General features: G+C 38.0%; 1 protein-coding gene across 1 annotated transcript; it reads left to right on the top strand.

Moving 5' to 3' along the window:
* The first annotated feature begins 232 nt into the window (after positions 1-232).
* Positions 233-12659, top strand: LOC103506206. The gene is made up of 5 exons (XM_026821322.1): positions 233-416; positions 1342-1594; positions 2072-2285; positions 3349-3493; positions 12161-12659. The coding sequence occupies exons 1-5, from the start codon at positions 352-354 to the stop codon at positions 12657-12659; spliced, it is 1176 nt and encodes a 391-aa protein (XP_026677123.1). The 5' UTR covers positions 233-351.
* The last annotated feature ends 1749 nt before the right edge of the window (positions 12660-14408 follow it).

Below are 14408 nucleotides of genomic sequence, written 5' to 3' on the forward strand. Positions count from 1 at the left end.
TAGAATAGAATAGAATATACCTTGTTTATCCTGCTCGAATGAGACTAAAAAGTCCCTTTACCCCAGCAGTCTAAACAAGGTCTCGTTTATTTTATGGGTTTAATATTGTACAATGCTTAGTTATTACTATAGACCTTGCTTAATTAAAAAAAAAAAGAAAAAAAAAAATGACCATAACAATAATGATGAATAATAATGATAATGAGAAGAGGAATAGATTAAAATAAAGATTTTTTCCCACAGTTTATCATAACCAAGGACCCCCTCACGGAGCTACCCCTGTGGAGACTGCCCGTATCCCGTTCCGAGCTCGATCTAAGTACCATTCAGTCTATCAATAGTATATTTATAATGCCCAGCACGAGTGATCTAAGCATGGACATAAAACATGAGAACCCTGCCCTACTATTAGAATGGTAAGTTTATTAGCGGTTTTCTCGGTACTTTGTGGAAAAATTGACGGGTTTTTGATCTGAAACAAAAATTACAGCCTCCATATGCCTTATCGAGTTTGAAATTTAATGAGTAATTTAACCCCAATATAAAAAAACATTCAATACGTTTCCTTCCACAATTTGTAGTTTTTCCTCTGCAACTACCTAAAAATGGCTACTTGGTAGGTACTTGGTCTGTGGCGTATATCTCTTTAAGATGTAGCGCTGTCAAACTACCGCTCTCCTTAATATTTGATTTAAGTGTTGAAGATATACCAAATTTCATTAAAAATAAATTAAAAAAAAAAAATATATATAAATTAACCCAGAATTAATTTCAGTGGTATAGTGGTCAAAACTTTTGCCTGGTAATCAGCAGAACGTGGGTTCGCACTATTTTTTTCTCTGTGGTGTTTTGTATCCTTTTTTTAATTTTATTTTATTTATTTATTTTTAATTTAATCGGGGTGTTTGTTTTGTAAAATGTACTCCCCATATTATGTCAAACTATGTATATGAGACCTTGGTTAGACTGCGGGGGGAAAAGGGACTTTTCAGTCCTATCCCAGCAGGATAAACAAGGTATATTCTATTCTATTATTATTGTCTATTTTCCCGTATTCAGATGGGGTCGGCGTTTTACGTCAGCCTCTCAATCAGCCCTAACTAGGGTGATTGCTTTGGGCTGAATGCCCTTCGCACTCAATCTTCGCTATTTCTTTAGCAAGGGAAATATCAGACTGGTATCCTCCCTGTTCAAAGTTCCCGAGCCAGACTAAGCTGGTCAACTCCCTGTTCAAAGTCCCCGAGCCAAACTTAGCTGGTCTACTCCCTGTTAAATCCCCCAGCCAGACAACTCAGAATTCCCTTTGCTCCTCCAACCAACCACATTCCATCTTATTTCCAGGTATCCCATCACAATCACCCTGTCCAATCAGGGCTCGGAACCGCTGGTAAACCTTTCCCTTCTCCTCTCTTGTGAAGATAGCGAAAACATCGATGTGAGTGAAGATAGCAACATTTCCAATCAAACCACTACACCGGGGATGGCTAAGTTCCCGTTGAACAAAAGCTTGGATAGTATTGCGCCCAGTGAAACTTATGAGATGGTAGTCTACGTACGATGTACTGTGGTCACTGTGAAACTACTCAATGTTAAAGTAAGTGAAACTCCGTTCTGAGAACGAACCTCGACTGTTTGGGATAAAGTTCACCCTGAGCGGAAATCGTATCCGCGGCCTAGCGCTTACAAAAGCAGGGCTCTTTTAACTAGGCTGCCCGGTTTTAACAATTAAAATTCCAATAAAATTGAAATAATTATTTAACTCCAGCACTCGTAGAGTAAACACCTCTCTCGCGATTTTGGTTTGAGTACTCTCGAAAGCACATCAAATTTTCTTTGTTGAAAGTAGAATCTGAATTGTTCCAAATCCATTCCAATGAACCGGTTCTAATTTATACCTACTTAATATATGTATATAAATTTTACCTATGAAACCTAAGACCTTGTTCAGACTGCGGGAATAAACGGACTTTTCAGTCTCATTCTGGCAGGATAAACAAGGTATGTTCTATTCTATTCCTTAACCTATAGGAAGGAAAGTAATGTAATTTAATCAAAATTCCGATTATTTCAGGTAACCTACTCCCACTCTTCCGAGCCGTCCATTGTTCTCTCGAAAGACGAGAGCCTCAAGTTGGACATCATGCAAGCATTCGAAATATCCGCCAGCTTCCTATCCGACTCCTTTGAACCAATCAACGTGTTCCATTCCAACGAACCGGTTCTAATTCAGCCACTCATCGCGTGTATATCGCCCTGTACTATATGCATTGAGGACACGTCTATTAGTAAGTCACCAAATTTCGGCCAGGGCCGGCCCCAGGGCGGTCAACTTGAAAATCTTAAATAAGAACTCCCCTGTTGTGATACATCAAATCAAAGGCCTTAAAAAACGTAGTACTTTGATACAAGTTTGAGCTTGATCCAACAACCAGGGCCGGAGTTATGACCTACTCAAAATTTCGTTTTTCCATGGTCTGCCAATAGGGGAAGCTCCAAAAATGGGAAATTCATATTGATTAATTCATAATCGGTGATTTGTAATTTCAAATAGGTCCCACTAATGGTTCAGAAATTCAGACCCCAAAGTTTTTTTGCCCTAATGGCCTCCGAGGGTGAAAACCTATTTTCTCATTTATAGGTACTGCTAGGATGAGACTGAATTCAAATAGGTCCCACTAATGGTTCAGAAATTCAGACCCCAAAGTTTTTTTGCCCTAATGGCCTCCGAGGGTGAAAACCTATTTTCTCATTTATAGGTACTGCTAGGATGAGACTGAATTCAAATAGGTCCCACTAATGGTTCAGAAATTCAGACCCCAAAGTTCGGCCCCAGGGCGGTCAACTTCGAAATCTTGAATAAGAACTCCCCTATTGTGATACATCAAATTAGAGGCCTTGAAAAACGTAGTACTTTGATACAAGTTTGAGCTTGATCCAACAACCAGGGCCGGAGTTATGGCCTACTCAAAATTTCATTTTTCCATGGTCTGCCAATAGGGGAAGCTCCAAGAATGGGAAATTCATATTGATTAATTCATAATCGGTGATTTGTAATTTCAAATAGGTCCCACTAATGGTTCAGAAATTCAGACTCCAAAGTTTTTTTTTTGGCCTAATGGCCTCCGAGGGTGAAAACCTATTTTCTCATTTATAGGTACTGCTAGGATGAGACTGAAAAGTTCCTTTACTTTGAATGTTTCATTTGATATTATGTTTTAAAGATGAATGTTTCACCGCCGTTTTTATTTCGTATCAATGAATCAATTGCCACATTAGACGCATGTGATCTGTGTTGTAGCATGCCTATCCCGTAGTATGTCCCTCATCTGATATGTGCCCTGTTTTCAGGTATACCAGATTCCATAGAAATGAAACAGGAAACCAAATGTCAGCTGGAGCTTAGCACGGGGCAAATCGTTACCTGTATAGCGTCTGTTGTAATTAAAGAACCCAAGAATTTATGTCTGGGAGTCTTTACCGTGAAGTGGAGGAGGTAGGTAGTAAAAACAATTTTACTTTTGTCCGTACATTGCTTAATAATTGTGCTGATTTATACTGCTCGAATAGGACTGAAGAATCCCTTTAACCGAGCAGTAGGCTACTGCCATTATTGTGGCCAAATTCTGAAATAATGTTAATTAAAATCGTCACATTCCATCTTGATTCAAAATTGCCATTGACGGCCCCAAGTTTGTATGACAAAGGACTCCTCCTTTGTCATACAAACTTGGGGCCGTTCTGGGAGTTACCAGCCCACACGATAGGGTCTCTGGACCCAAATTGGGCAGGAGTTCTTGCAGATATCTCTGAAGAATGGACAATAGAATAGAATATATCCTGCCAGAATGGGACTGAAAAGTCCCTTTACTCCCCCAGTCTCACATTAGTATCTCAAGATAGAATGAACCCATTGGTTGGCATATGTAGAGCAGGCAAAATATAATTGATAAGACCCTTGTCAAAGGTAATTATAAGTAAGTAGGTACACAACATGTCTTGTTTTGACAGTCTAAATAAACCATAGTTCCATTTTTCCAGGAAAGACTCCAGCCTTGGCCTAGTTACCTCCTGTATTGAACTACCCCGTGTGGATGTTCAACCACTCCCCATTCAACTCAGCCTCAACCTACCCGCTCACGGTTTAGTGAGAACGCCAATGACAATATGTTACACCCTGTATAATTATCTGAGTACTATTGTTACTGTACAGATCATCATGGAGTCTAGTGAAGCATTCATATTCTCCGGATATAAACAGGTGAGATGTAGTTACACGCTGTATTAGGAATTTTAATTGTGTTTTTCCCACAAAACTAAAGTCCTGAATAGCAGCCGAACCGTACATTTCTCGAGGTTCGGCCCAAGGAGACATTTGATCTACTTTTTATAAAGAACCTCTCTGCAAAGATTGATCCACTTGGGCTGAAAACTAAAGTCGTGAGGAGCCAGCCTAGTTAGCTTAGTTGGTAGTGCGTCTGCCTTGTAAGCGCTAGGCCGCGGGTTCGATTCCCGCCCGGGGCGGATTTTATCCTGAGACGTTGATGATTCCTGTAATGCAAGGTATAATCATGAAAGTTAATCGGCAAATATCAATGGAACGAAAAAGGGCCACCCAGGGCCCCCAGAAAGCTTAATCGGGCTCAAGAATTAATGAGAGAGTTTCCTGTGTTTTTAACATTTCTGTTTGCCAGCCTAGTTAGCTTGGAAGGTAGCGCGTCTGCCTTGTAAGCGCTAGGTCACGGGTTCGATTCCCGCCCGGGACAGATTTTATCCCAAACAGATAAGGTTCGTTCTCGGAACGGCTGGATTTCTCCCACTCTATCTGAAAAAAAAAGTCGTGAGGGAATTAAACTTTCTCGAGCTTTTTGAAAACTAAAGTCCTGAATAGCAGCCGAACCGTACATTTCTCGAGGTTCGGCCCAAGGAGACATTTGATCTACTTTTTATAAAGAACCTTTTCTCTCTTTGATTTCGAGACAATAGGACCTCCATTTTAAGCCAGTTGCCTCGATCGATGTCGACTGAAACCTTACACTGCCTCGACAACACAGATTCGCCTCGTCGATCGACGGCGTCGACTGTGTGTGAACTCAATTAAAAAAAAATCCTAACAAGAAAGAAGAAAAAACAAGGAAAGTAAAATCAAAATCGTCAAGTTGAAACTTTGAACTTCGTTTGTTCAACAAACCCACCTGCAATAGAGGACAAACACAAGTCAGTCACAATAGATGATTCACCACCGCTTCCTTTTACACTTTTCAATGCATGGAACGACTCTCTTCGATTTTCGGGATGATAAGACCATAGCAGTTACAGTTCCCTCTGTCAAACCTCTTAAAAAAAAAAAAAAAATCAATACCATTACGAAAGAGGGAACTTTAACAACGGAAATCTTATCGTCCCGAAATCGGAGGACAAAGTAGGAGAAAGCCAGCCGTTCCGAGAACGAACCTTATCTGTTTAGAATAAAGTTCGCCCCCGGCGGGAATCGAACCCCGGACAGCGCAAAATCCCTCTAACATCTGAAAGAAATACTTACAAATAGAAAACAGCAATTATTTTTCCGATTACCAATCAATACTTTGTATTGTAAAAAATATAAATCTCCGGACTTACTATAAGATAGTAATAGTATGAGTAAGTGTGTAAATAATGAAGTACATATAATAATAATAATAGTGCTTATTTATACTGCTCGCCTAGGACTGAAAAGTCCCTTTACTCCAGCAGTAGGCTACTACTATTATTGTGGTCAAATTCTCAAATTATATGAGGATAAAATTCCATACCTCGGCTGGGATTGAACCCACGCCCTCCTGTTTACCAGGCGAGCGCCTTGACCACTACACCACCGAGGCAGGTGATCGAACCCACGCCCTCCTGTTTACCAGGCGAGCGCCTTGACCACTACATATGTACAGAATTTTTTACAATTCACGGCACAAGAGGAATAGAATAGAATATACCTTGTTTATCCTGCTGGGATAAGACTGAAAAGGCCCTTTACCCCCGCAGTCTAACCAAGGTCTTATATATTTTGACATATTGTGGACAATACATGTAATAATTAGAGTAAATGAACAGTAAAGGAAGGGGGGGGGAGAGAGAGGAATGTATTTATCTATTTTACTTTTGAAGTCCAGTCCACTAAAAGGATCACAAAATATTATCAGGATACTGAATTTTCATAGTAATCAACTGTTTAATGGTTCTTAGTCATATGTCATACCAATAAATTAATAAACAAATTGATTTAAAATGAAAACTCAAGTATATGTACCTATATAACTCTATTAGATTAAATGTTTATTTATAAAATCAGTCTTTCTCTTTGATTCTTTGCTCTAAAGGCCCGTTCTCACTTGTGAGTTTCATCCGATTTTTTTCCGAATGGCTTCCTTTTACACTTTTCAATGCATGGAACGAATAAAAGTAAACAAAATTGGAAGTGTACAAGCTTTTCACCATGGGTTCCAACCCTTGATACAGCGCCTCGAGTCCTTCCTCTTTGATGATTTGTTCGAATTTTTGCAGTATGCCCTTTTGATCATTGTGGGATAGGTTACGATCATTGATTATGGAGCGTAGCTTGACGATTTCCAAAGGATAGAATGTAGACACCCCAATGACACTGCCCTGGAAAATGGAAAAGAAGATGTTTATTTTATTAATTAATGAAGGTAACTACCTAAATACTTTTTGATTTGAGCTATACCCCATACATAAAGTAGGTACCTACCTATTGCACTTTTATAAACTACTTAGGTACCTTTTTTTTTTTTTTTTTCATCTGAGCTCTATCCAAGCTTGAAAATGATACCTAATAAATTAAACAAATCGATTTTTCTTCTCTTCCATTTTCCAAAACTTTGCTTAGCCTGGCCCTGTGTATAACAACAACCTTATAAACACTGGTGTTCATCCCACCTCAGTTGCCCAGGGTATTTACAAGCCATTAAATATAATATGCCCTCACATATGGCCTTGCTGTTTAGGTAAATACAAAATAAATGTACCTAGTGTGTAATTATGTATTAGTTATACGAAAAATACCTGCCTATAATTTGTACCATCAACTGAAGGGTAATACTTACAGTAGCACCAGCTATGGCATGCACAAGGGTTTCATATGTGAAGAGATTCCTTAAATCCATGATGTTAAGTGATAAAAGAGTTCACTGGTGTCAAACCAACATAGAGTATTTACAGAGAACAAAAACCACCTTTGTCATAATTGTAAGTTCATTAACACGAAATTCACCATATATCTGAAACTGAATAAAAAAAATATATTTTGATAATTATTGATATCACTACACTCATTAAAGATTCAAAACCTACTTTACCTACTGGGGAGTCCCCTTAAAAAATCCTTAATTAAGCAGTTACACTGTAATTAGGTATATTATATTGTGAAAAAATAAATTATAAAAACAAAGGTTTACCTACTTAAAAATGAAAATGAAATATTGTGATGTGTTTCACACCTCAAAGGAAAAAGAAGAAGAAGAAGAAGAAGAAGAAAAAAAAAAAAAAACTGGAAAGTATGTGTATACTTGTAGAAACTACCTAATTGTATCCAGTAGGAACGTGAAACTGTGATATATCAAGCTAGAATTATACATGATTCATACTGATTAATATTCCTATGTGAGCATTATAGTGGCACATACATTATGCATTATAGCCTTGGGAAAAATTAGTTAAAATTGTTGGATGTTCAGGTTATCTCAGTGGTGTATTATGGAAGGAAGGAAGGGGCACTGTGTGTGGTGGAGTGTATGTGATGTGTTATGTGGTGTGGTATGGTGTGTGGTGGTCACATACAAAGGACTGGTCAACCACTAGTAAATAAATACATAAATGTAGTACTTAAGAGGATGAGAAAAAGTAGAGAGAAGGAAGGTAAGCTCAGACTATCTGACTGGACTGTCAGACCATTGGAATGTGTGGCAGAAAAAGCTTCAGACCTTGTTCTCTCAGATGATCTGGTAGACCTAGGCTTCACAATTTTTCTGTCACACATAAAGGTCTCAAGGTCTGTCAGACAGTCTGAACATGAGTGAAGACCACCAGCTGATTAGCAAAACCTGATTAATTTACAATGATTTCAATCTCATTTTAACTGTAACAATTTTGTCTGAGAAATATGCTGTGTCATTTTGGCAACTCAAAGTTTAGGCAGTCCAATAAATTTTATTGGTTTTTTCTCTATGGGTGTTTAGCTTCCCCACACCACTGGGTTTTCCTTTACAATCAAATTGTTGAAGTATCTCTATGATTAGAGATCTATGGGATAACTTGTATCCTACAAGGTGTTCCATTAGTCTTCTGATAAACAAATTTGATAAACTGCAGTATGGTGTGTGGTGGTCACATACAAAGGACTGGTCAACCACTAGTAAATAAATACATAAATGTAGTAAGAGCATGAGAAAAAGTAGAGAGAAGGAAGGTAAGCCCAGACCATCTGACTGGTCTGTCAGACCATTGGAATGTGTGGCAGAATTCAGACCTTGTTCTCTCAGATGATCTGGTAGACCTAGGTTTCACAATTTTTGTCACACATAAAGGTCTCTAGGTCTCAAGGTCTGTCAGACATTCTAAACATGAGTGAAGACCACCAGCTGATTACAAAACCTGATTAATTTACAATGATTTCAATCTCATTTTAACTGTAACAATTTTGTCTGACAAATATGCTGTGTCGTTTTGGCAACCCAAACTTTAGGCAGTCCAATAAATTTTATTGGTTTTTTCTCTATGGTTTTTTAGCTTCCCCACACCACTGGGTTTTCCTTTACAATCAAATTGTTGAAGTAGGTATCTCTATGATTAGAGATCTATGGGATAACTTGTATCCTACAAGGTGTTCCATTAGTCTTCTGATAAACAAATTTGATAAACTGCAATCAAGGCTGGGAAATAAATCCATAACTGATATTTACAAGACAGGAACACTACCTTCCGAGCTGACCAGGCTAGCCTAAGTTATGGACCCACATAGAGGTATTGTATACTGTAGGCACTTTGGGGGGGAGGAGAGAATTTCTAAAGAGCATTGATTTCCTGTGGTCTTTGACAGCTATAGGCCACTCTAAAGTGCTCGCACCATCACTGATCACCAGTTGGAAAACCCTGGTCTATAGCCTTGCTTGGAGGGTTAACATGCCTGCCTTGTAAGTACACACAACTTGAAGATTGTTTTAAGACTGAAACTGCCAGCCTAGTTAGCTTGGTTAGTATTAGTAGCACATCTGCCTTGTAAGCACTAGGCTACACATTCAATTCCCACCCAGTGCAGATTTTATCTTGAACAGATAATGTTCATTCTCGGAACAGCTGGCTTTCTCCTATCCTGTCTTTCTTCTCTCCATTTTTTTTTTTTTTTTTTTTTTTTTTGGTTTTTTTTTTTAGGGGAATTTTTGCAAAATTCTGTTCGGGGAAAAGAAAAGCTCCTTTTTGTATTTAACCTAACCCTGTAATAACAACTAATCACTGCGTCTTAATTGGTGAAAACTCCTTCTTGCATCTAACCTACCGCTATAGATGATAATAACACTGGTCACTGCTCGTTTGTGCCAGTTCCTTTGTAGCAATAGTATCCACGTGATGTTGAGTATATGCACAAGTACTGTTTTAGAGTGCCAGGGTTCTCACTTAGCGTGAGCCCTCCACCCAACCACTGCGATCTTCAGGGACGATAAGACCCTTAGCAGGTTACACGTTCCCTTCTAACAAACCTCTTCACAAGAAAAAGTGGTACCCTGTTATTATTGTATCGGGGGGGTGACACTGATTGATTGGATGGATAGCTGTGTGAGCTATTAGTGAGAACTGCCGTCGGCGCAAGATGGACAAGGGAAGGTCTCGCTAATGCTTACCACTTAATTCACTTATCAGATTATATTTGTATCTTGTTCACTAATTAAATTCTAAATATTGAAACACAAAACCAGGACTCAAAATTTTTTATCAAAAACGAATCTTGAAAAATAATCTAGGGTATGGGTAATATTTCTCTGAGTTCGATTCAAAGAGGTCGAATATTTCAAAAGGAATCGGAATCGCGATTCTTAATTCAAAGATCGCGATTCTTTGGAAGAGTCGCGATTCTTTAAGAGTCGAGGTGTACCTACCGTTGCGTGCCCTGTACAACTACAATTTAGTTGTTTTTAGTTTTGTTTTTTCATTCCCCATTTTAGTTCTCCCCGCCTACAAAAGAATCGCGATTCTTTTAGGAGTCGATCTTTGAGTCGAATATTTGAAAAGGAATCGAATCGTGGTATTCGAATATTCGAAAAAGAGGTCGAATTATCCCATCCCTAAAATAATCTTCATACAGCGACAGCGTTGCCGGTTTGTCAATGTTGAAATGAAACAGTGTCGCAAACCTTACAAGTCAAAGTTCAGTTTTTCTTTAATTTTTCATGCTCCGTCAAAAAAATATGGCTCCTCAAACAAAACTGCTACCTACTGCTCTGTTTTTTTTTGCTTTCGTAAAATTTCATTGCTCTAACACTTGCTAGGTACCTACCATGCGTATCATACTTAGGAGGAAAGTTACTCCTGTCCCTCGATCTTTTTTTTTTCTCCCTTTGCTATGGCCATTACTCCCAAATTCTTAGTAGCTTCGATGGCCGCTTATCTTAGCTTCAAGTTTCGTTCTCAATATTTTCTTACTAGGGGCCAGCCCCCCCAAATTTATCCCCGTTTTTTTTTTTCGTCCCCCCCCCCCCGGTTGAGAATCGCTGCTCTAGTAGGTAATCGCTACATAAGAGAATATATTGAGACAAGGAAAAAATTTCGCTTCGGGATAGGCAATTTTTATGGAAATATTACATAACATATGTAATTATGTACCTATATAGGTAGTACCCATTAGGTGTACCACACTCTGTGTTACCTATTTCAATTTTTCTATTGTAAAAGTCCGTAGGTCGGAATCTATGTAGGTAATAATGTAAAAATAATTTATGTAAAAGTTAGTAGGAAATGTAGAAATCTTAGTGGCCTCTGTTCCATGAATGATTACACTCATAGATATATGTATATATTAATCCACGCGCAGACAATATTGCTGGTTGCCCTAGTAAATAGTAAAGGAGTAGGATTCTATCCGGGGAGAAAAGAGGATAGGATCGGATTATCTGATGTCCGATCATGTACCCGGATTTTATCGTTCATGGAATCGGCCCCTGAACCGTGGGATGAATGAAATTAATAAAAAGATAGATGGATTTATTTACATCAATGTTAATATTATTTCTATATAATTTTATATATTTTTTCAAATAAATTCAATTATGAGAAGAGAGATAAATTTGAGAAAAGTAAAATATAATTTAACATTTTTATAAGGTAATATTTCTGTTATAATGTAAAAAAGTATATAAATTATAGGTTGTACGAGAATGGAATAATAGCAAATATCAGGCAATCTTAGCAAAACTTGAAATTTCTTTTCCAATTCACCAGACGTGAGTTTTAATGCTGGGCCCTATTCTGCGATCTTGCACTTAAACTCCATAATTTTTGCTTTAAAATTAAGTACAAAGTAAAATCATTAAAATCGGTCAACCGGGGACTTTGGGTATCTTTTCTCTTCCAAAAAAGTCAGCAGGGCGGCGGTTGCCCAAATGGTCACCTATCTGGATACCAACCACGTTGACCGTTGCTTAACTTCAGAGATTCATCGGGAACTTGTTTGCCAAGTTCCCACCAATAGCGTGCCGCTGGGTTTTGCCAGCCTCACTCAAGCTGGGTTGAAGTCAGTACGCGTATTTTTTTTTTGTGGCAATGTTGGAAAAAAGTGAAAAATTTTCCATTTCGTCCATTTTTTGTATTTTATTATTCACTTCCCCGTAGGGTCTCTGGACCCAAATTGGGCAGGAGTTCTTGCAGATGTCTCTGAAGAATGGACAGTAGAATAGAATAGAATATATCCTGCCAGAATGGGACTGAAAAGTCCCTTCACTCCCCCCAGTCTCACATTAGTATCTCGAGATAGAATGAACCCATTAATTGGCATATGTAGAGCAGGCAAAATATAATTGATGAGACCCTTGTCAAGGGTAAGTATAAGTAAGTACACAACATGTCTTGTTCTGACAGTCTAAAGTCTACTTAAATAAACAAACTATTCCTTCCATTTTTCCAGGAAAGATTCCAGCCTTGGCCTAGTTACCTCCTGTATTGAACTACCCCGTGTGGATGTTCAGCCACTCCCCATTCAACTCAGCCTCAACCTACCCGCTCACGGTTTAGTGAGAACGCCAATGACAATATGTTACACCCTGTATAATTATCTGAGTACTATTGTTACTGTACAAATCATCATGGAGTCTAGTGAAGCATTCATATTCTCCGGATATAAACAGGTGAAATGTAGTTACACGCTGTATAATTATCTGAGTACTATTGTTACTGTACAGATCATCATGGAGTCTAGTGAAGCATTTATATTCTCCGGATATAAACGGGTGAAATGTAGTTACACGCTGTATAATTATCTGAGTACTATTGTTACTGTACAGATCATCATGGAGTCTAGTGAAGCATTTATATTCCGTGTGGTCTATGTCGTAGCATGTCCATCCCATAGTATGTTCCTACCTCGACCATTTATTAAGTGCTGGGATAGGAAAGTAACGCGATAGAAAAGTATTTTGCAATCCCTTCTTCTATCTAATTAGGTTACGTACTTAAATATGTACACAAGAATGTCGATCATACTTTCTGGAGTCATTTTCTTTGTTCTTGGAGAGTCTTCTTTATTTGTTTTGGATATCTGAAAACAAATGTCCTAGTTAGTTTGGAACCTGTCATGCTTGACTTGTAAATGCTAGGTCGCGGGTTTAATTACCAAAATCAAAAAGTTTCTAGGTTTTTTTCTTTTTTTTTATATCGAAGAGATTTGATAGAACTGTAACTGCTAAGGTCTTATCGTCCCGAAATCACAGAGAGAAGTAAGACAGGATTGGAGAAAGCCAGCCGTTCCGAGAACGAACGCTATCCGTTCAGGATAAAGGTTTCTAGGTTTGGTTGGGGAAAAAGTTAAAAATATGTCAAAAGCTTACCCGTTGAACGTTTTGAGCAATCTGAACTGGATAGGTGACCAACGTGGACACGATCTTACTCATCGCGGCCAGAACGAAAAACTTGAGACTAGAATCCTTAATGTCCACCGAGTAACGCTTGAGCAGTTCATACACACTCATCTGAATAGCTGGGTTCGAGACCAGAATGATCGATGCAAATGTACCTGTTGATGAAGAAAAAACAATAGAAAAAAATTATTATTATTTTTAAGAGGTTGGATGGAGGGAATTCTAACTGCGTCTAAGTCCTCTGAGTAGAATTTTGCCATTTTTGGATGAAAAAAAATTCAAGAATGAAAGAGTCTGTCTCTCATGTAAAGGGAGATGTTTTAATATATGGGTTTCTGTGGGTAATCGCCATGGAATATGCTTTGAAAGTCAGGGTGTTGAAGTTGAAAAATGGCGAAAGTCGCTTCGGGATAGGCAATTTTTATGGAAATATTACATAACATAGGTAGTACCTAACCTATTAGGTGTACCACACTCTGTGTTACCTATTTCAATTTTTCTATTGTAAAAGTCGGTAGGTCGGAATCTGCGTAGGTAATAATGGAAAAATAAATTATGTAAAAGTTAGTAGGAAATGTAGAAGTCTTAGTGGCCTCTGTTCCATGAATGATTACACACTAATAGACATCATAAATTAATCCACGCACAGAAAATATTACCGGTTGCCCTAGTAAATAGTAAACGAGTAGGATTCTATCCGAATAGAAAAAAGGATAGGATCAGATTATCTGATATCATCTCCCCGGATTTCATCGTTCATGGAATCGGCCCCTGAACCGTGGGATTGATGAAATTAATAAAAAGATAGATGGATTTATTTACATCAATGATAATATTATTTCTATATAATTTTATATATTTTTTCAAATAAATTCAATTATGAGAAGAGAGATAAATTTGAGAAAAGTAAAAATATAATTTAACATTTTTATAGGGTAATATTTCTGTTATAATGTAAAAAACTATATAAATTATAGGTTGTACGAGAATGGAATAATAGCAAATATCGGGAAATTTTAGCAAAACTTAAAATTTCTTTTCCAATTCACCAGACGTGAGTTTCAATGCTGGGCCCTATTCTGCGATCTTGCAGTTGAGCTTCGTAATTCTCGCTTTAAAATTAAGTACAAAGTAAAATCATTAAAATCGGTCAACCGTGGACTTTGGGTATCTTTTCTCTTTCAAAAAAGTCAGCAGGGCGGCGGTTGCCCAAATGGTCACCTATCTGGATACCAACCACGTTGACCGTTGCTTAACTTCAGAGATTCATCGGGAACTTGTTTGCCAAGTTCCCACCAA

The sequence above is a fragment of the Diaphorina citri genome, unplaced genomic scaffold (genome assembly GCF_000475195.1).
Source record: "Diaphorina citri unplaced genomic scaffold, Diaci psyllid genome assembly version 1.1 scaffold222, whole genome shotgun sequence".
Lineage (NCBI taxonomy): Eukaryota > Metazoa > Arthropoda > Insecta > Hemiptera > Psyllidae > Diaphorina > Diaphorina citri.